Raw genomic sequence first — 22961 nt, 5'->3', positions numbered from 1 at the left:
GGCTGCCCAGGCCCCAGGGGGGCAGAAACCTGTCTGAGGGGTTGGCAGCAGCGGTACCTGCAGAGGAGACCCTGGAAAGTTAGTTTGGCAGTACCCGGGCTCTATGCTGGAGACCCGTGGATGCATGGAAATGTCCCCCCAATACCAGAGCGGTATTGGGGTGACAATTCCACGATCCTAGACATGTTACATGGCAATGTTTAGAGTTACCATGGTGATGCTACATATAGGTATTGACCTATATGTAGTGCATGTGTTTAATTGTGTCCCCGCACTCACAAAGTCTGGGGAATTTGCCCTGAACAATGTGGGGGCACCTTGGCTAGTGCCAGGGTGCCCACACACTAAGTAACTTTGCACTTAACCTTCACCAAGTGAGGGTTAGACATATAGGTGACTTATAAGTTACTTAAGTGCAGTGTAAAATGGCTGTGAAATAACGTGGACATTATTTCACTCAGGCTGCAGTGGCAGTCCTGTGTAAGAATTGTATGAGCTCCCTATGTGTGGCAAAAGAAAAGCTGCAGCCCATAGGGATCCCTGGAACCCCAATACCCTGGGTACCTAGGTACCATATACAAGGGAATTATAAGGGTGTTCCAGTGTGCCAATGAGAATTGGTAGGTAAAAGTAGTCACTAGCCTGCAGTGACAATTTTAAAAGCAGAGAGAGCATAAACACTGATGTTCTAGTTAGCAGAGCCTCAGTGATACAGTTAGGCACCACACAGGGAACACATACAGGGCATACTTTATGAGCACTGGGGTCCTAATTAGCAGGATCCCAGTGACACATAGGCAAAAACAAACATACATACAGTAAAAATGGGGGTAACATGCCAGGCAAGATGGTACTTTCCTACACCTTGGTACCAGGGGTACCATCTACAAGGTACTCATCTGAGTGCCTGAGCTGTGCCAATTGTGGAAGCAAAGGCACAGTTTAGGGAAAGAACACTGGTGCTGGGGCCTGGTTAGCAGAGTCCCAGCACACTTTCAATCATAACTTGGCATCAGCAAAAGGCAAAAAGTCAGAGGGTAACCATTCCAAGGAGGCATTTCTTTACACAACCCCCCCCCCACCCCCAAACGAAAGAGGAGGAGACTAACCTTTCCCAAGAGAATCTTCATTTTCTAAGTGGAAGAACCTTGAAAGGCCATCAGCATTGGCATGGGCAGTCCCAGGTCTGTGTTCCACTACAAAGTCTATTCTCTGTAGGGATATGGACCACCTTAACAGTTTAGGATTTTCTCCTTTCATTTGCATTCGCCGTCTGGGAGGTCTGTGGTCAGTTTGAACTATGAAGTGAGTACCAAAAAGGTATGGCCTCAACTTCTTCATTGACCAGACCACAGCAAAGGCCTCCCTCTCAATGGCACTCCAACGCTGCTCACTGGGGAGTAACCTCCTGCTAATGAAAGCAACAGGCTGGTCAAGGCCATCATCATTTGTTTGGGACAGGACTGCTCCTATCCCATGTTCAGAGACATCTGTCTGCACAATTAACTACTTGGAGTAATCTAGAGCTTTCAAAACTGGTGCTGTACACATAGCTTGCTTCAGGGTGTCAAAGGCCTTTTGACAGTCCACGGTCTAGTTCACTTTCTTGGGCATTTTCTTGGAGGTAGGTTCTGTGAGGGGTGTCACTATTGATCCATAGCCCTTCACAAACCTCCTATAGTACCCAGTCAAGCCAAGGAATGTCCTGACTTGTGTCTGGGTTTTTGGAGCTACCCAGTCCAGAATCGTCTGGCTCTTGGGTTGGAGTGGCTGAACTTGTCCTTCACCTGCAAGGTTTCCTAAGTAAACCACATTACCCTGTCCTATCTGATAATTAGATGCCTTGATAGTGAGGCCTGCTGCTTGCAGGGCCTGCGAAACCTTCTTCAGGTGGACCAGATGATCCTGCCAGTTTTAGCTAAAGACGGCAATATCATCAAGATAAGCTGCACTAAAGGAATCGAAGCTAGCAAGGATTTGATTCACCAACCTTTGGAAGGTGGCACGGGCATTCTTTAAGCCAAAGGGCATCACAGTAAACTGGTAGTGCCCATCAGGTGTAGAGAATGCTGTTTTCTCTTTTGCTCCAGGTGCCATTTTTATTTGCCAGTACCTTGCTGTTAAGTCAAAGGTACTTAAGTATTTGGCCGCACCTAATTTATCTATGCGCTCATCTGCCCTTGGAATGGGGTGAGCATCTGTCTTTGTGATCCTCTGTAGTCCACACAAAACCTCATCTCTCTCTTGCCATCTTTTGTGTGAGGTTTGAGGACCAAGAACACTGGGCTAGCCCAGGGACTGTCAGCATGCTCAATCACCCCCAACTCCAGCATCTTGTGGACTTCCACTTTGATCCTTTCTTTAACTTGGTCAGACTGTCTAAATATTTTATTTTTGACAGGCATACCTCTCCAGTGTCCACATCATGGGTACACAGGTGTGTCTTACCAGGGTAGAACAAGAGCTCAGCAAACTGCTGGAGGACTTGCCTGCAGTCAGCCTGCTGTTGGCTGGAGAGGGTATCTGAATAGATCACTTCATCTACTGAGCCATCTTTAGGGTCAGTGGAGAGGAGATCAGGGAGAGGTTCACTCTCTACTTCCTGGTCCTCACCTGTAACCATCAACATGTTTACATCTGCCCTATCTTGAAACAGTTTGAGGCGGTTCACATGGATCACCCTCTTGGGGGTCCTGCTAGTGCCTAGGTCAACCAGGTAGATGACCTGACTCTTTTTCTCAAGAACTGGGTAAGGGCCACTCCATCTGCCTAAAGTGCCTTTGGAGCCACAGGCTCCAGAACCCAGATTTTCTGCCCTGGCTGAAACTCAACCATAGCAGCCTTTTGGTCATACCACATCTTCTGGAGCTGTTGGCTGGCCTCAAGTTTATTTCTTGCCTTTTCCATGTACTCTGCCATTCTTGGACGTAGGGCTAGTACATAGTCCACCACATCTTATTTAGGCCTATGGAGAGATCTCTCCCAGCCTTCTTTTACAAGAGCTAGTGGTCCCCTACCAGGATGGCCAAACAGAAGTTCAAGGGGGAAAAACCCTACTCCCTTCTGAGGCACCTCTCTGTAGGCGAAAAGCAGGCATGGCAAGAGGACATCCCATCTCCTTTTTAGTTTTTCAGGCAGCCCCATGATCATGCCCTTCAATGTCTTGTTAAATCTCTCAACAAGACCATTGGTTTGTGGATGGTATGGTCTGGTGGATTTATAAGTCACCCCACACTCATTCCACATGTGCTTCAGGTAAGCTGACATGAAGTTGGTACCTCTGTCAGAAACCACCTCCTTAGGAAATCCCACTCTGTTAAAAATACCTGTGAGTGCTTTGCTACTGCTGGGGCAGTAGTGGACCTAAGGGGAATTGCCTCAGGCTACTTAGTAGCATGATCCACTACTACTAGGATGTATATAGGCCTTTGGATGGCCACCTGTCTTGCCACTGGCTTGACAGGTGACACAGGAGGTGCAAAACTCCTTTACCTTCTGGGATATGTTGGGCCAATAGAAATGGTTGACTAACCTCTCCCATGTCTTGGTTTGTCCCAAATGGCCAGCAAGGGGAATGTCATGGGCTAAGGTCAGAATGAACTCCCTAAGCTCCTGAGGCACTACCACTCTCCTAGTGGTACCAGGTTTGGGATCTCTTGCCTCAGTGTAAAGGAGTCCATCTTCCCAATAGACCCTGTGAGTTCCACTGACATTTCCTTTTTCTTGCTCAGCTGCTTGCTGTCTTAGGCCTTCAAGAGAGGGGCACGTTTCTTGCCCCTTACACAGCTGTTCCCTTCCCTTGAGGGTCCCCCTGGGCCCAAGAGCTCAACCTGGTAAGTCCCAGCTCCATGGACTCAGTTCCCTCAGGGGATAGAACATCTTCCTGGGAAGAGAGGTTCTGTTTCTTGTGCTGTGTTGAAGCTGGTTTCCGTCTTCTTTCTTTTTCTCTTGGAAGATTGGGCCATTATTCCAGACTCCAACACTTTTTTCACCATGAGCCGTGCACTGTGCCCTTGTCTTGACACACAGCTGTTCAGGGATACCTAGCATGGCTTCATGGGTTTTGAGAGGACCCCAGATCATTTCCAAGCAGACATTCTACTGGAATTGCAGAAGAGACTACCACCTGTTTCAGGCCAGTGACCCCTCCCCATTCTAAAGTTACCATTGCCATGGGATGGACTTTAGTCTGATTGTCAGCATTGGTGACTGAATATGTCTGTGTACCCAGGTACTGTCCTGGGAAAACCAGTTTGTCTGTCACTATGGTCTGTCACCATAGTGACACTGGCACATGTATCCCTCAGGGCTTCTACTCTAGTCCCAATAATTAAGAGCTGCTGCCTGTAGTTTTGCAATTTAGGCTGTCAGGCATCAAGTGTGGCTAAGTCCGCCCCAACCTCAGTGTGAACCCTGATTTGCTCTGGGCACACTGTTGATCCCACCTGGAGATTGACTATTCCAGTGCTAACTGGAGTAGTAGTTGTGGGACTTTTCTTCGGACAGGCCTTGTCTCCAGTTCGGAGTCCATGCTGAGTACAGATGTGACACCATTCCTTTTTGGGATCAAAGTTTTTACCCTTATATCCAAATGAGGATTGTGAAGATGCTTTGGACCCACCCTCCTGAGCAGGTGTTTGGGGTCCTGTAGAAGACTCTCTACTTTTTCCCTTAGATGTCTCAACACTCTTCCCCTGGGGAGGCTTTGTGACCCGTTTCTTTTGGTCACCCTTGTGGAAGTCTTGGTCACCTTTGTCTTGACGCAATGGTCTGCCTTCTTTCCCAATTCTTGGGGAGAAATTGGACCCAGGTCTACCGGATGCTGATGCAGTTTGTCATTGAAACAATTACTTAAAAGATGTTCTTTCATAAACAAGTTATGCAGCCCATCATAATCATTTACACCACTGCCATTTATCCAACCATCTAGTGTTTTGACTGAGAAGTCAACAAAATCAACTCAGGTCTGGCTCGAGGATTTTTGAGACTCTCTGAACCTAATCCTGTACTTCTCAGTTGAGAATCCAAAGCCCTCAATTAGGGTAGCCTTCATGAGGTCATAGGATTCTGCATCTTTTACAGAGAGTGTAAGGAGTCTATCTCTAAACTTTCCAGTGAAAATTTCCCAAAAGAGAGAACCCCAGTGAGATTTGTTTACTTTTCTGGTTGCACAAGCCCTCTCAAAAGCTGTGAACCACTTGGTGATATCATCACCTTCTTTATATTTTGTTACAATCCCTTTGGTGATTTTTAGGATGACCGTATTCTCTCTGACCCTATTTATTTTGCTGCCACCATTGATGGGAGCTAAACTCATCTCTTGTCTTTCCCTCTCTATGGCTAGGAGCTGTCTCTCCAAAGCCAATCTTTGGAGCTGCCTGTAACAAGGGACCTGACGCCTGGACCAAGCACTGCACCCACAGCCCCAGGATCAGAAGGAACCGAACCTCAGTGCCTAGCCCAGTCGGTGGCTGGCCCGAGAAGCCCCCCTTTGCCCTGCCCCCACTGCTAGAGTGACCCCTGGGTCCCTCCATTGTTTCTAATATGTGAGGAAATGCCTCCTTGGCATGGTTACCCCCTAACTTTTTGCCTTGGCTGATGCTAAGTTATGATTTGAAAGTGTGCTGTGACCCTGCTAACCAGGCCCCAGCACCAGTGTTCTTTCCCTAAACTACCTTTGTCTCCACAATTGGCACAACCCTGGCACCCCGGTAAGTCCCTTGTAACTGGTACCCCTGGTACGATGGGCCCTGATGGGGAGAAAAGACTAAGTCGACATGGCACTCCCCTCAGAGTGCCATGCCAACCTCACACTTCCTGTGGCATAGGTAAGTCACCTCTCTAGCAGGCCTTACAGCCCTAAGGCAGGGTGCACTATACCACAGGTGAGGGCATATGTGCATGAGCACTATACCCCTACAGTGTCTAAGCAAAACCTTAGACATTGTAAGTGCAGGGTAGCCATAAGAGTATATGGTCTGGGAGTTTATCAAACACGAACTCCAAAGTTCCATAATGGCTACACTGAAAACTGGGAAGTTTGGTATCAAACTTCTCAGCACAATAAATGCACACTGATGCCATTGTGCAATTTATTGTAACATACACCCAGAGGGCATCTTAGAGATGCCCCCTGAATACCAATCCGACTTCTAGTGTAGGCTGACCAGTTTCTGCCAGCCTGCCACACACCAGACATGTTGCTGGCCACATGCATGGGGAGAGTGCCTTTGTCACTCTGTGGCCAGGAACAAAGCCTGCACTGGGTGGAGGTGCTTCTCACCTCCCCCTGCAAGAACTGTAACACCTGGCGGTGAGCCTCAAAGGCTCATGCATTTTGTTACAGCACCCCAGCTAGTGGAGATGCCCGCCCCTCCGGCCACTGCTCCCACTTTTGGCAGCAAGGCTTGAGGAGATAATTAGAAAAAAAGGAGGAGTCACCCACCAGTCAGGACAGCCTCTAAGGTGTCCTGATCTGAGGTAACCCCTGCCTTTAGAAATCCTCCATCTTAAGTTTGGAGGATTCCTCCAATAGGATTAGGAATGTACCCCCCTTCCTTCAGGGAGGAGGCACAAAGAGGGTATAGCCACCCTCCAGGCAGTAGCCATTGGCTACTGCCCTCCTGACCTAAACACTCCTAAATTCAGTATTTAGGGGCACCCCAGAACCCAGGAAATCAGATTCCTGCAACCTATAACAAGAAGGACTGCTGACCTGAAAGCCCTGCAGTGACGACGGAGATGTCAACTACTTTGGCCCCAGCCCTACCCGCCTGTCTCCAGACTCAAAGAACCTGCACAGCGACGCATCCAACAGGGACCAGCAAGCTCTGAAGCCTCAGGGGACTGCCCTGAACCCGAAGGACCAAGAAACTCCAGTGAACAGCGGCTCTGTTAAAAAACAGCAACAACTTTGCACCTTTCTTGCAACTTTTAAAGACCTCACTCTTCCCGCCGGAAGCGTGAGACTTCCCTCTCTGCACCCGACACCCCGTCTCGAGCTCCACAGAACCAACACTACAGGGGGGACTCCCAGGCGAGTGCGACCTCGTGGGTAACCTGAGGCGACCCTCCTGCTCCTCCCTGACCTCGACTGCCTGAACCACGGAACCCGACACCTGGACCAAGCTCTGCACCCGCAGCCCCCAGGACCAGAAGGAACTGAACTCCAGTGCAGGAGTGACCCTCAGGCAACCCTCTGCCTAGCCCAGTCGGTGGCTGGTCTGAGAAGCTCCCCTGTGCCCTGCCTGCACCGTTAGTGACCTCCGGGTCCCTCCATTGATTCCTATCTGAAACCCGATGCCTACATTGCACACTGCACCCGGCCGCCCCTGAGCTGCTGAGGGTGTGTTTTGTGTGCCTACTTGTGCCCCCCCCCCAGTGCTCTACAAAAAACCCCTGGTCTGCCCCCTGAGGACACGGGTACTTACCTGCTGGCAGACTGGAACCGGAGCACCCCTGTTCTCCATAGGCGCCTGTGTGTTTTGGGCACATTTTTTACCTCTGCACCTTAACGGCCCTGAGCTGCTGGTGTGGTAACTTTGGGGTTGCCTTGAACCCCCAATGGTGGGCTGCCTATGCCCAGGAACTGAGACTTGTAAGTGTTTTACTCACCTGACAAACTAAGCTTTACTTACCTCCCCCAGGAACTGTTGATTTTTTTGCACGGTGTCCACTTTTAAAATAGCGTATTGCCATTTTAACAAAGACTATATATGATATTGCTTTTATTCAAAGTTCCTAACTTACCTGTGTGAAGTACCTTGCATTTTATGTGTTTACTTCAAATCTTGAATCTGTGGTTCTTAAAATAAACTAAGAAAATATATTTTTCTATATAAAAACCTATTGGGCTGGAGTAAGACTTCGAGTGTGTGTTCCTCATTTATTGCCTGTGTGTGTACAACAAATGCATAACACTACCCTCTGATAAGCCTGCTGCTCGACCACACTACCACGAAATACAGCATTAGAATTATCTAATTTTGCCACTATCTTACCTCTAAGGGGGACCCTTTTACTCTGTGCACACTATCTCTTACTTTGAGATAGTATATAATGAACCAACTTCCTACTGATACCTTTGTCTCCACAATTGGCTCAACCCTGGCACTCAGGTAAGTCCCTTGTAACTGGTACCCCGGGTACCATGGGCCCTGATGGGGAGAAAATGACTAAGTCGACATGGCACTCCCCTCAGAGTGCCATGCCAACCTCACACTTCCTGTGGCATAGGTAAGTCACCTCTCTAGCAGGCCTTACAGCCCTAAGGCAGGGTGCACTATACCACGGGTGAGGGCTTATGTGCATGAGCACTATGCCCCTACAGTGTCTAAGCAAAACCTTAGACATTGTAAGTGCAGGGTTGTCAAACACGAACTCCACAGTTCCATAATGGCTACACTGTAATCTGGGGAATTTTGTATCAAACGTCTCAGCACAAATAACTGTATTCTGGGGAATTTTGTATCAAACTTCTCAGCACAATATATGCACACTGATGCCAGTGTGGAATTTATTGTAACATGCACCCAGAGGGCATCTTAGAGATGCCCCCTGAATACCAACCCGACTTCTAGTGTGGGGCTGACCAGTTTCTGCCAGCCTAACACAACTAGACAAGTTGGTGGCCACATGGGGAGAGTGCGTTTGTCACTCCGTGGCAGGGAACAAAGCCTGCACTGGGTGGAGGTGCTTCACACCTCCCCCTGCAGGAACTGTAACACCTGGCGTAGAGCCTCAAAAGCCCTGGGCATCCCAGCTAGTGGAGATGCCCGCCCCTCCGGCCACTGCCCTTACCTTTGGCAGCAAGGTTGAGGGAGATAATTAGAAAAACAAGTAGGAGTCACCCACCAGTCAGGACTGCCCCTAAGGTGCCCTGAGCTGAGGTGAACCCTGCCTTTAGAAATCCTCCATCTTGAGATTAGAGGATTACCCCAATAGGATTAGGGATGTGCCCCCCTCCCCTCAGGGAGGAGGCACAAAGAGGGTGTAGCCACCCTCCAGGACAGTAGCCATTCGCTACTGCCCTCCTGACCTAAACACACACCTAAATCTAGTATTTAGGGGCAACCCCGAACCCAGGAAATCTGATTCCTGCAACCTACAACAGGAAGAAGGGCTGCTGACCTGAAAGCCCTGCAGAGACGACAGAGACAACAACTGACTTGGCCCAAGCCCTACCGGCCTGTCTCCAGACTCAAAGAACCTGCACAGCGACGCATCCGACAGGGACCAGCGACCTCTGAAGCCACAGAGGACTGCCCTGAACCCAAAGGACCAAGAAACTTCTGAGAACAGCGGCACTGTTCAAAAACAGCAACAACTTTGCAACTTTCAAAGACCTCACTCTTCCTTCCCGCTGGAAGCGTGAGACTTCACACTCTGCATCCGATGCCCCTGGCTCGAGCTCCAGAGAACCAGCACTGCAGGGAGGACTCCCAGGGGACTGCAACCTTGTGAGTAACCTGAGATGAACCCCCTGGACCTCCACAGCGACGCATGCAGAAAGGATCCAGAGGCTGCCCCTGACCGTGACAGCCTGGAACAAGGAACCCGATGCCTGGACCAAGCACTGCACCCGGAGCCCCCAGGACCAGAAGGAACCGAATTCCAGAACAGGAGTGATCATCAGGTGACCCTCTGCCTAACCCAGTCGTGGTTAGCCAGGACCAGAAGGAACCGAATTCCAGTGCAGGAGTGACCATCAGGTGACCCTCTGCCTAACTCAGTCGTGGTTGGCCAGAGAAGCCCCCTATGCCCTGCCTGTACCGCTAGAGTGACCCATGGTTCCTCCTTAGATTCCTATTGAAAACCCAACGCCTGCTAAGCACACTGCACGTGGCCGCCCCTGTGCTGCTGAGGGTGTGTTTTGTGTGCCTACTTATGCCCCCCCCCCAAATCCCACACCCTTCCCACCTCCCAGTGCTCTACAAAACCCCCCTGGTCTGCCCTCGGAAGATGCAGTGTGAAGTACCTTGCATCTTGTGGTTCTTAAATAAATTAAGAAAATATATTTTTCTATATAAAAACTATTGGCCTGGAGTCAGTGTTTGAGTGTGTGTTCCACATTTATTGCCTATGTGTATACAACAAATGCTTAACACAACTCTCTGATAAGCCTACTGCTCGACCACACTACCACAAAATAGAGCATTAATATTATCTAATTTTGCCACTATCAACCTCTAAGGGGAACCCTTGGACTCTGTACACACTATCTCTCACTTTGAGATAGTATATACAGAGCCAACTTTTATCTTGGTTCGCAGCCCACCATTACTTGGGTATCTATTCTAAGATAAGGAATCTGCAATTAGAAGTCTCTATCAGATTAACAAGTTACTTAGCTCCGGTAACGATTTATCTGTAGAGACATATTCTAGTTGCAGATTCCTTACCTACCCACCCATCCTCCCCACTTACGAACTGATTTCAAGGGACAGGTATTCCCTATTCAGGGCCTTACCTCTGGTGCACCATTTTGAGTGTTCTTCATGGCTCTGTGCTTTGGCGTGGAAAGTCGTGAAAAGAAATTGGCGTCACCGCGCCGAGGCGGCGTCAGTATACGACTCCCGACATTAAAGCTACCACGACCCCAACGACACCCGTGGAGTCGACTGACACCACCTAACGACGTTCCAAGGTACTGATCAAAGAAAAATCACCAGATCCAGTCTAACGCCTGGGGAAATTCTAAGGTAAGGAATCTGCAACTAGAATGTCTCCACCAGATAAATCGTTACTGAAGGTAAGTAACTTGTTCTTTATGCTGACTCCAATCATAAATTGAGGGAGTGGAGACACGTAAACCTGCACCTAGGAGAAACTTTGCTCTCAGAAATGGTGAATAACAAAACGTAGTAATGTTACTCCCAGGTGTAAATGTTAATTTACACATGACTGAATCTACATGTTTAAATATGCCTTTGTGAATAATGCCCTGATGTTTTTTTTGTGGTTATATCTGTCAACTGGTCATCTTTTCTCTTAGTATCAGGTACTCCAAACTGGTTGAATGCTACTAGAAAACATTATACAAAACTAAAAAGAAAAAGGTTTATTCTTTCTAGTTACTGACACACTAAAAGTTGGCAATTGGTTGTGGTTGGCAACACTCCGGGTTCTTAGATTGTGTTGAATTTTTTTTAATTAAAGTAGAGGGCTGATTTGATTGTTTGACACACGTCAAGTGTGATATATTGAAACACGTTAACAGTGCATGTTTGTTTTCTTTCAGGGTAAGATTGTAGCTCAGGGCAGACTTATACTGCAGGACACCTTCTCAGTCACAGACAAGAATACAGGACACTTACCACGCAGCAAAGAGAGGCGGGTTTTCCTCTTTGAGCAAATTCTTATATTCAGTGAACCCCTTGACAAGAAGAAAGACTCCTCTATGCCAGGATTTTTATTTAAAAAAAGTATTAAGGTAATATTTGAGCACTGATCACCCTGTTAATATCAATATGTATTGTTTTGTAACTGCAGCACAAAAATGTACCTTTGCCAGAAGCTATATGTTACTTTACCTGCGGCTCTTTACATTCTCACTGTTGGGAGAATGCTTGTGGTGGTTCTGACAGGTGGATGACTGAAGTCTGTGCTTTTCAGCTTCTAGACGTTGAAGGAAAGAAACCAATATTTGCTTCTTTGGCATCAGAACTCTATACCGTCCCTTTCAGGAACATAGGTTCTCCCTTTGAACCCAGACATAAAACCGACTGCATATATGTAATTGAATGCATTATGCTTGTGGACAGGCTATTCAGAGATATTCTACTCTTTAATAAAGAGCTTTTTTTCTGTGGTGAGGTGGTTATGCACACTAGACCTTTTTATTATACAGTTATTACCAGCCTCTTTCTGTTTATGTCCATCATGCACAGTTAAACAGACCCATTGCATGATGGACAACAAAAAAGCATTTCCAATGGATTATTGTATTTGTAGATTCTTCTGAATAACCCCAGGCACCTAACTGGATCTGGAGGCTTTTCACAGCATTGCCCCTTCACAACAGCAAGTGACGTTGTGTGCCTTTTAGTCTACTTCAACCTGCCCTGGGAGTGACATCCGAGCCACATACCAACACCACACATGAATGCAAATGTCAGTTCCTTACTTTCTGCACCTTCGAACACGGATCCGGAGGTCGCTTCCAAACTTTTACCTTTATAAATTCTTTTTCCAGTGTGCATAGGCATGTCCACACCAAAAACTACATTGTTTAAGGATTGTAGGGACTTTCACAAAGAGAGTTTTGTGACAGTCCCACGAGGTATGTCTTTGGTGTCTTGGGTCATTGCACAACTCCAAAGTCAGTGATGACTCTACTCAGATGAATCCCAAAATGATCTACGAGCACAAAGCCAAACTATACATTGTTGAGTACCGAAGAAAGGCATGCAAGACCCTTTCCCACGTAAGGGGTGGGACCTACTCCTGTGACTGTTTATGCAAAAGATTCTCCTGACATTCGAAATCCTCAGATAGCTCAAAGTTCATGAGAAACATAATAATCCCACCCCTCTCACTCAGAGAAATCTCAAGGTTGTCAAGGCGCTTCCTGGCCCGGATCTACGGACAAACCAATTACACAAGTTTTCTTGATGTATCCCATGTTTCTGGGTCCATCAGTAATGCTGCAGCAGATAGAGGCTTTTAAAGGAGGCATGTTGCAGGTCTTAGGCACCCTTTTAGCTCCCTCTGGCATGCCTTCGGGCCCTATGGATCCAAGGAGGCATTCAGTCGGGTTTTCTTCTTCTAATCAATCCTTGGTGCTCTCTGTACCTAGACTTCACTGCAAGGTCTGCCCAAACTATTGTTGAGATCAGCACCACAGTCCACACCAATTTCAGCCATGTCAATATCTGCTCTGATGCTGCTGATGCCAGAATGAGGATCCAATTATTTTTGTCTGATCACATGATGTATCCGTCATGATCATGACCCGTGCTCACATGCCATTAGGATTAAAAGATCGTCAGATCCAATTGTAAAGTATTATCAGGCCTCAGTCTCCCAGACCCTTTGTTTTCCTTTGAATAAAGGAAATAACCTCCGGCAATATCTGCTACAGGCAGCACGAAAAAATACTTGTAGTGATCTACTCAGTATATTAGTTTACCACCTTACAGGGCCATTACAGGTGCAGAGAGTGTACTGCTTGCCAGTTCACCAACAATTCTAAAGAACTCATCATTACTGGGATCATTATTGTGCAAAAACATTTTCCAACTGTAACACCAGAAATGTTGTTTATTTAAGTGCCTGTCCATATGAAAAATGTTATATAGGACAGATCAGCCAACCAGTCAAAAATGGTATCCTGCAACACAGATCTGATAGAGTTGCAGATTCCTTACCTTAGAATTTTCCCCCAGGCGTCAGACTGGATCCGGAGATTTTTCTTCGAGCAATACCCTTGTGCGTCAGTAGGTGGCGTCGGTCGACTCCGCAGGTGTCGTAAGCGTCGTGGTCGCCATGATGACGTTGGGAGTAGTATATAGACGCCGCCCTCACGCAGTGACGTCAGTTCTTTTCTTTCCGCGCCACGCGCTGATCCGGAGAAGAGCTACCCTGGCTATTTTTTAGCCGAATTCGACTGTTTTGTCGAGTTTTTTCTGTGCGTCTTTGGTGCGTCAAGGATGTCCCTGAAGACCGGGTTCCAGCCATGCGAGGACTGTCATCGGGCGATGTCGGTTTCGGATCCTCTTTGTAAGGAAATGCCTCCTTGGCATGGTTACCCCGTAACCTTTTGCCTTTGCTGATGCTAAGTTATGATTTGATAGTGTGCTGGGACCCTGCTAACCAGGCCCCAGCACCAGTGTTCTTTCCCTAAACTGTACCTTTGTCTCCACAATTGGCACAACCCTGGCACTCAGGTAAGTCCCTTGTAACTGGTACCCCTGGTACCAAGGGCCCTGTTGACAGGGAAGGTCTCTAAGGGCTGCAGCATGTCTTATGCCACCCTGGGGACCCCTCACACAGCACATGCACACTGCCTCACTGCTTGTGTGTGCTGGTGGGGAGAAAATGACTAAGTCAACATGGCACTTCCCTCAGAGTGCCATGCCAACCTCACACTGCCTGTGGCATAGGTAAGTTACCCCTCTAGCAGCCTTACAGCCCTAAGGCAGGGTGCACTATACCATAGGTGAGGGCATATGTGCATGAGCACTATGCCCCTACTGTGTCTAAGAAAAACCTTGGACATTGTAAGTGCAGGGTAGCCATAAGAGTATATGGTCTGGGAGTTTGTCAAACACGAACTCCACAGTTCCATAATGGCTACACTGAAAACTTTTTTAAGTTTGGTATCAAGCTTCTCAGCACAATAAATGCACACTGATGCCAGTGTGCAATTTATTGTAACATACACCCAGAGGGCATCTTAGAGATGCTCCCTGAATACCAATCCGACTTCTAGTGTAGGCTGACCAGTTTCTGCCAGCCTGCCACACACCAGACATGTTGCTGGCCACATGGGGAGAGTGCCTTTGTTACTCTGTGGCCAGGAACAAAGCCTGTACTGGGTGGAGGTGCTTCTCACCTCCCCCTGCAGGAACTGTAACACCTGGCAGTGAGCCTCAAAGGCTCACCCCTTTTGTTACAATGCCCCAGGGCGTCCCAGCTAGTGGAGAGGCCCGCCCTCCGGCCACTGCCCCCAGTTTTGGCGGCGAGGCTGGAGGAGATCATGAGAAAAAAAAGGAGGAGTAACCCACCAGTCAGGACAGCCCCTAAGGTGTCCTGAGCTGAGGTGACCCCTGCCTTTAGAAATCCTCCATCTTGAGTTTGGAGGATTCCCCCAATAGGATTAGGGATGTGACCCCCTCCCCACAGGGAGGAGGCACAAAGAGGGTGTAACCACCCTCAAGGACAGTAGCCATTGGCTACTGCCCTCCCAGGCCTAAACACACCTCTAAATTCTGTATTTAGGGGCTCCCCAGATCTCAGCAGATCAGATACCTGCAACCCACAACAAGAAGAAGGACTACTGACCTGAAAGCCCTGCAGAGATGACGTAGACGACAACTGACTTGGCCTCCGCCCTTCCGGCCTGTCTGCAGACTCAAAGAACCTGCACAGCGATGTGTCCGATGGGGACCAGTGACCTCTGAAGCCTCAGAGGACTGCCCTGAACCAAAGGACCAAGAAACTCCAGAGAACAGCAGCACTGTGCAAAAACAGCAACAAGTTTGCAACTTTCTTGCAACCTTCAAAGTCTTCACTCTTTCTGCCGGAAGCATGAGACTTCATACTCTGCACTCAATGCCCCCGGCTCGAGATCCAGAGAACCAACACTGCAGGGAGGACTCGCAGGCGACTGTGACCTCGTGAGTAACGTGAGACGACCCCCCTGGACCTCCAGAGCAACGCCTGCAGAAAGGATCCAGAGGCACCACCTTAACGCGACTGCCTGGAACAAAGAAACCGACACCTGGACCAAGCACTGCACCCGCAGCCCCCAGGACGAGAAGGAACCAAACTCCAGTGCAGGAGTGAACGTTAGGCAAACCTCTGGCTAGCCCAGCCGGTGGCTGGTTTGAGAAGCCCCCCTGTGCCCTGCCTGCACCGCTAGAGTGACCCCCGGGTCCCTCCATTGATTCCACATCGTGGGAGTCGCCTGGGGTTCCTCTCTGCTGTGTTGGTTCTTCTGGACACGAGCCGGGGGCGTCCGGTGCGAAGTGTGGAGACTCACACTTCCAGGGTGAGGCTGGAGTCTCTTTAAAGATGGTTTCTTTGTTGCAGTTTTGGACAGAGCCGCAGTCCACAGGAATTTCTTGGTCCTTCAGGTGCAGGTCAGTACTCTGAGTACTCAGTGGTCGCTGGTCCCAGTGGATGCGTCACTGTGCAGGTTCTCTGAGTCTGGAGACAAGCCAGTAGCGCTGGGGCCAAGTCAGTTGTCATCTCCGTCGTCTCTGCGGGGCTTTCAGGTCAGCAGTCCTTCTTCTTGTTTAAAGTTGCAGGAATTTGAAATCCTGGGTTCAGGGTCGCCCTTAAATAGTGAATTTAGGGATGTGTTTAGGTCTAGGGGGCAGTAGCCAATGACTACGGTGGTTGAGGGTGGCTACACCCTATTTGTGCCTCCTCCCTGTGGGGTGGGGGTCACATCCCTAATCATATTGGGGGGAGTCCTCCAAAACAAGTTGGAGGATTTCCTAAGGCAGGGGTCACCGAAGCTCAGGACACCAAGATGTGCTATGCTTTGGCCAAGAATCAACCCCCTGAGGGCTTGCGTGCTCATTCCACCAGAGCAATGGCTTCTTACACTGCGTTAGCACGCTGAGTTCCTGCACAGGATATCTACCAGGCAGCTACGTGGGCATCCCTGTACACGTTTGCTAAAGACCTCTGCCTGGACAGTCAAGTCCATCAGGGTGGATACTTTGGTTGTTCGGTCCTCCAGGACTTTCTAGTATGATCTTGGTTCGCAACCCGCCTCCGAGAATGGCATTGCTTGGGTATCTATTCTAAGGTAAGGAATCTGCCACTAGAAGTCTCTATCAAATGTACAAGTTACTTACCTTCGGTGACAAAATATCTGGTAGAGACATATTCTAGTTGCAGATTCCTTACCGACCCACCTATCCTCCCCGCTTGCGAACTGATTTCTAGGGACAGGGCTCCCCCTTCAGGTCCTTAGCTCTGGCACACCAATCTTAGTTTTTTTTAGCGGGTCTGCACTTTGGCGTGGAAAGTCGTTAAAAGAAACTGACATCGCTGCCCTGAGGTGGCATCTGTGTACTACTCCCGACATCATCACTGCGACGCCAGCCGCGCCCACGGAGTCGACAGACGCCACCTACCGATGCGCAAAGGTATTGCTCGAAGAAAAATCTCCGGATCCAGTCTGACGCCTGGGGAAAATTCTAAGGTAAGGAATCTGCAGCTAGAATATGTCTCTACCAGATATTTTGTTACCGAAGGTAAGTAACTTGTACTTTAAGTGTAATTTCTAATTGGGAGCAGAGAGAGGTGTTGAATTTGGGGTCTCTGAACTCACAATTAAAAAAATATGTCTTTTGGTGAAGTTGGTTTTTAAATTGTAAGTTTGAAAATGCCACTTTTAGAAAGAGGGTATTTTTCTTTCTTAACTATTCTGTACCGCTGCCTGTCTGTATAATACACGTCTGGGTCGGGATGACAGTTGGGCTGTTAGTGAATTCATTCTAAACAGTCACACAGAGGGAGCTGAGGTGTGCCCTGCATATCCTGATGTGTCTTCCTGGGCTAGAGGGGTTGGAGGAGTTTACACTTTCACCTGAATAGGGCTGTCCCTGTCCTTGTACAAAGTAGTCTCCAACCCCCTGGAGTGTGTCTGGGGACAGGGCAGGAATGTCATGGGTCTGGTGCACAAAAAGGACTTTCATTTGAAGTTTGCTTACATCAGAGTCAGAGATGCGTATAAGTACTGGACCTCTGAGACCAGAACTTTATAACAGTTCTGGACTGAGGACATTCTGCCGGGAAGCAGAGCTAGGTGCTGTAAAAGGGACTGCCACTCTGCCTGTTGCTTTTTTGTGCTGGCCTGCTGCTCCTGTCCTCGGTTGCTGGCCTGCTGCTCCTGTGAAAGTGGAGTGGGAGTGAAAGGACTGGACTTTGCTTTCTATATCCGTTTTTTTTTAAAGGTTATCCAAGGGTTGAACTGAGCTTGCCTCCTGTTAAGAAATCTCCGGGACATCAAAGACTTCATCTGCCAGTGCTGAGAGTCCTGACTTGCCAAGTGGTGCCAACTCTAGTCCTGGATCCCTTGGAAGTGTAAGCTGGTGACCTGAAGGACAAAATCCACGAAACAATGCACCACAACAGAAAAATGAACGCTGCGCCTGTCCTGCGGCTGGAGAATCGACGCAGCGTCTGTCTCGTGTCTGCAGAATCGACACAGCACCTTTTCTACCACAGCTCCATCAACACAGTGCGCCTGGATTTTTCATGCATCCTTCCCAGGGCATCGACTTTTCATTGACCCTGCACTGCAGTAAGGAACCGAGGCTGCATTAACGGAAATCAACATATCACCTCCCCTGCCAGTAAGGAAGCAACGCATCTCTTCTACTGCAATGAAAGAATCAACACATCACCTTCTCTGTGCAGTAAGGAACCAACACATTACTTTGCTTTTTGATGCCTAACCCCCTCTCACCGCCCCTCGGCCCACATCGTCATTATTTTTGATGCATCCTAGGTACTTTGTGCTAAAAAGATATAATCATTGATTCCTATGGATTAAGACTCAATTCCACTGTTAAAAAGTGATATCTTTACTTGTGTAGGTTGTTTTTTTGTTGTTTTGGTCTTGTTTAATTCACATAAATATTGGCTATTTTTCTAAACTGGTGTGGAGTCCTTTTGTGGTGTTTTCATTGTGTTAGACTGTGCGTGTGTGTGTGTGTATACAAATACTTTACACATTGCTTCTGGGATAAGCCTGGCTGCTCCTGCCAAGCTACCAACAGGCTTGAACGGGGGTTATCTTAGCTGTGTGACTTCCTTACCCTAATTAGAGTGAGGGTCCCTACTTGGACAGGGTGTAAACCACTGCCAACTAGAGACCCCATGTCTAACAAGGACCACACTTCTGGTGTTAAAGTAAGTACAGGGTAAGGTTCAAGACAGCATCAACAGGTCATCTCAGGAGGCGTATGGTTGCAGAGGTGCTTTTCTGCATCTGGAGCATCATTGGTTTTAGTTGGAAATTATCCTGGGAAAAAGAGGTTGCATGTAAAGACTGGGAGGCCAAACGATCATAACCAACAGGGGAGCTCAGCTCTGATGATGCTTGGTGATGTAGGGAACACCTTTGGTCCTATTCTCCTCAGGTCAGAATGGCCGAGCGGAGAGGTGTCCTGAGGTGTCAGGTTATGGTCATGGAAGCAGTTGTAGTATAAGGGGTCTTCACAAAGAGTCTGCCGCAGTGTTGGCAAGTCCACTGTTGGCAAACCCAAGGTGAGCTTCAGCTCTCAAGGGCTTGGGAACCATGCTGGCCCCGTTGGCCTACTTCAATTCGGGCTGTGGGACACGGTTGCAGTGCTGGGGGCAAGTTAGTGGCTGTTCCTCATTTCGTGCTTTACGTGGCTGTTTGAGTCCTTCTTCTTCTTTAGTCCAGCAAATCGGTTCTGCTGGTTTAGGGGGGCCACCTAAATACTAAATTTATGGGCATTAAGGGAAGTGTGAGTTAGTAGCCAATGGGCTACTTATCCTTAGGGTGCTTACACCCGCTATATGACCACCTCCTGTGGGGAGTGGGCATATCCCTTTCCCAGAAGTCCCAGTTCCAACCAAGTCCAATTCGAGTAGCCTCCCCACCCCATAGGATTGTGGCTGACTCATAGGCCTCAGGGCAGGGGGTGGCTACATCCAGGACTGGGCAAGTCAGGGATGCATACCAAAGGCGGCAGAACATTTGAAGCCCCTGGCCTTGGTATGCAGATTTGCTAGTCATCCTGTTGGATAGGTGACAACATTTCCCTCTAGAGCAGGCTGGTGACACATGGGGCATGCCATTTTGTGTTTTCTCCTGGCTTACTTCAGGACATGCAGACTGCAATGGCAGCTGTGTGCAGCTCATTTTAAGGGGGGTTCCTGAGGGTGGCACAATAGATGCTGCAGCACGTAGGGACCCTCTACCTTACCTGTGCCCCAGGTACCAGGGGCACCACTTACTAGGGACTTACACAGGAGGAGAAGCATACACATTGTTACCTGTTGTAGGGAAAGAATACTGGCACTGGAAACCTGTTTAGCAGGAACCCAGTGCACCTCAGTTGAGAACCAGTGAGCAAAAAGTAGGGGCAACCATGTCAAAAAGGGTACTTTGCTACAAGAACATAGTCCGTATGGTCTGGGTGATGACACTGGAGTTGACGGGGATGATGCATTCCACTATTACGATGTCAATAGCCTTCTGATGGATCTTCAAAGGGCCAGTGGCTTGGACACCTCTACAGACACTGGGTTGGGTGCCTCCTGGCCCCTCAATAGAATAAACTGACTCTTTCACTGCAGTCATCTAGTGTCAGACCAAAGTTCTTGACTTGTAGCTACCATCTATTAAGGTTAAAACATATCTGATAGAGACTTCTAATTGCAGTGGCAAACCTTCACAGAACTTCTTTGACTGACATGCTGATGGGCATTTGGGACAAAGTTTTCTGTTGCCCGACAATAAATAGAAAAGCGGCTAGATGCCTGAGCCCTGCCTCAGGTGACCCTGCCTTCCTTACACAGCGTCCCACATCTGAGTACCTAGTGGTTCAGGCCTCTACAAGTAGGTTGAACCCCACCCTATTCCTTAAAACTCCTCCTAAATGTATGAAGGCAATTGAGAAACAAATGTTTACCTCAGCCAGTCTGGCCCTTTGTTCAGACAATGGCAGCTATCTCCTTGAATAGTAATCGCATGCAATGTTGGACTCAGTCAGTGAGACTGTCAGTCTCCGATTAATTTCATTCTAACCTAGCACAGATTATTTAGAATCTCCAAGACACAGAAAAATACATCATCCATTCTGAACTGCACACTACTGACTGCTTAGGCAGGGCAGTTGATACCAGCATGGAGATCCACTGGTTTCTCGGGTGACATCAAACCACTATTTGGATTTGCCATTTGACAGCACCCAGCTCTTCGGAGATAAAGCAGGCTCAGCACAGGAGCACTTCAAAGAAAGCAGGGTTACAGCACACTTCTTCGGCCTTTCTGGGTCGGTGCAGCAATAGTCCAGTCAATTTATTCCTTATTGAGGCTTCGAAAGGGGTTTCGCATAAAGTAATTTTCAAGTCTCACCTCCTCCCCCACAGGTCTCACAGTTCTCTTGAGGCTGTGGTCGCAAATCCATCCGACATTGTCCGGGCTCTCTGGGGCAGTGTTCTTTGCAGTTGCCTGGTCCCTGCTTCAGCTTCAAAGATTCTTTAGCTTGCCCTCAGCAACACATGGCCACCTTGTTTGAAGCAGGTATAGTTATTACCTTCTTGAGTGTTGGAGCATTGCAACTGACAAATGAGTGCTCCAAATAGTTCTTCAAGTATACACCTTGCCGTTCCTGTCTGACCCACCGCTTATCCCACCCACATAAAAGTGGCTTTTGGAGGTCCATTTCTCCTTTATGCAACAAGAATTCCAATCTCTTTTGGCCAAACGAGCCATTGAGAGGGTTCTGGCGGCGGAAATAGGGACAGGATTTTACTCCCATTATTCCATAATACCAAAGAAGGATGGAGGCCTTCATCCTGTATTAGATCTCTGCCCTCTCAACTTCTTCCTGAAAATGGACCAATTCAAGATGCTCATATTGTTCCAGGTTCTACCTGCCCTGGATCCAGAATACTGGATGCTAACGCTGGACCTGCAGGATGCCTACCTTCATATCACCATTCTGCAGTCCCAGAGGGGTTAACTGCTGTTCTAAGTGGGCCAAGAGCATTTTGAGTTTTCCGTTCTCCCCTTTGGCCTCACCAGTGCCTCTTGGTGTTCATGAAAGCAATCGCTGTGGTCACAGCTTCTTCACAGGTTGGATATACCAGTACGACTAGCTGTTGAAGGCGGGCTGGCTGCAATCAGTTGTAAACCACCTCCAGATGATACCAACCACTTAATATCTTTTGTTAAGTGGTACCATCAAAGTGCAAAAGTCATACCTCACTACTTTGCAGAGGCTCCCACAGCAGAACCCTATCTCGATCCACCCAGAGCTGACAGTGGCGATGGATTCATCACTGCTGGGTTGAGGGGGGGTCACCTGGAAGAGGTAGAGATCAGAAGATCCTGATCTCTGGTTGAGACCCAGCACCACTTCAACCTGCTGGAGTTGCAGGCCACTCCTTTGGCGTTGAAGGGTTCTCACAAACAAATTCACTGTCCTGTGGTACTGCAACAAGCAGGGAAGGGTGGTGTCCTGAGTGCTGCAAGAATGGAGTCGGCAGTTACACCTGAAGGTGGCACAAAGCATCTTCAAGCAAAATGAAGAATCTTGGTTCTATCTCTTCACTATGGCTGAGAACACATTTTGTCAACACTTTTGTGTGCTTGAGCTCCCAAGATGGCTATCTCTTCGAGATGCATTCTGCGTAGAGTTGAGCTCAAGATTTCTGTATGCCTTCCTGCTTCAGCCTGTCCTGCCTCGAGTTCTGTAGAAGATCAGGAAAAACTAGGCCCAAGTCATCCCAGTAGCTCTGGATTGGGCCAGGCTACTGTGGTTATCAGAACTTCTGGGCATGAGCATCTGTTTTCCGATCAAGCTACCGCTTTAGGAGTATCTTCTGTAGCAGCAGCAGGGCAGGGTCCTGCACCTGGGTATGCGGAACGTACACCTCAGTATGTGGAAATTGAGCAGTGATAATTGATTGCTTTTGACCTTTCTCCCTATGTAATGGATGCCATTCTAGCTGCCAAGCATCCATCTACAAATTCTCTGTACGCCAAGACCTGGGATACATTTCTGGCCTGATTTAGATCATACCATACAGCAAAAACAAAGTTGTTGAATGTTCTACTTTTTTCCGATCTTTAACCCATTAAAGACTATCTTGGACACTGTTAAATGTTTTTTGTCTGCCCTTTTGGCTTTTTTATGCTTGCTTGACCAATCATCCTTCTTTAAATCACCTGTTGTGAAGTGTTTTCTTCAAGGTCAGATTCATACTTTCCCACCCAAAACCTTTGCAATTCTAATGTGGGACCATAATTATGGTTCTCACACACCTTATGTGTGCCCCATTTGATAACTTCAACCTGTCGCTTTTCATTAATTAGTCGTTACTCCTTTTTAAGTTGGACAATCCATCACAGTTCTGCCTTCTTTGGTCCTCCTCAGCCCTGGAAAGAGGAGGAAAGACACTACTGTTTGCGCCTCAAAAAAGCTTTGAGCTTTTTCATTAGTCATACTAAGGACCACTCGGTGGACAATTATCTCTTTGTGGGATTCCCTGGAGTCAAAAAAGGTAACCCAGTGCAGAAA

General features: G+C 48.2%; 1 protein-coding gene across 5 annotated transcripts in view; it reads left to right on the top strand.

Annotated features, from left to right (window-relative positions):
• The window catches only part of TRIO (trio Rho guanine nucleotide exchange factor), a 3522386-nt gene that overhangs the window by 2693600 nt on the left and 805825 nt on the right, over positions 1 to 22961 (top strand). For all 5 annotated transcript variants that reach the window (XR_011200906.1, XM_069219639.1, XM_069219640.1 and 2 more), the window contains exon 46: positions 11240 to 11431. Coding sequence is in view for 4 of the 5 variants with exons in the window: in XM_069219639.1 (XP_069075740.1) it covers positions 11240 to 11431 (192 nt within the window). In the remaining variant the exon portion in view is untranslated. The remainder of the gene's footprint in view (positions 1 to 11239; positions 11432 to 22961) is intronic.

The sequence above is a fragment of the Pleurodeles waltl genome, chromosome 2_2 (assembly GCF_031143425.1).
Source record: "Pleurodeles waltl isolate 20211129_DDA chromosome 2_2, aPleWal1.hap1.20221129, whole genome shotgun sequence".
Taxonomy (NCBI): domain Eukaryota; kingdom Metazoa; phylum Chordata; class Amphibia; order Caudata; family Salamandridae; genus Pleurodeles; species Pleurodeles waltl.
The sequence above is the reverse complement of the archived record's forward strand: the minus strand, read 5'-3'. Positions and strand labels throughout refer to the sequence as shown.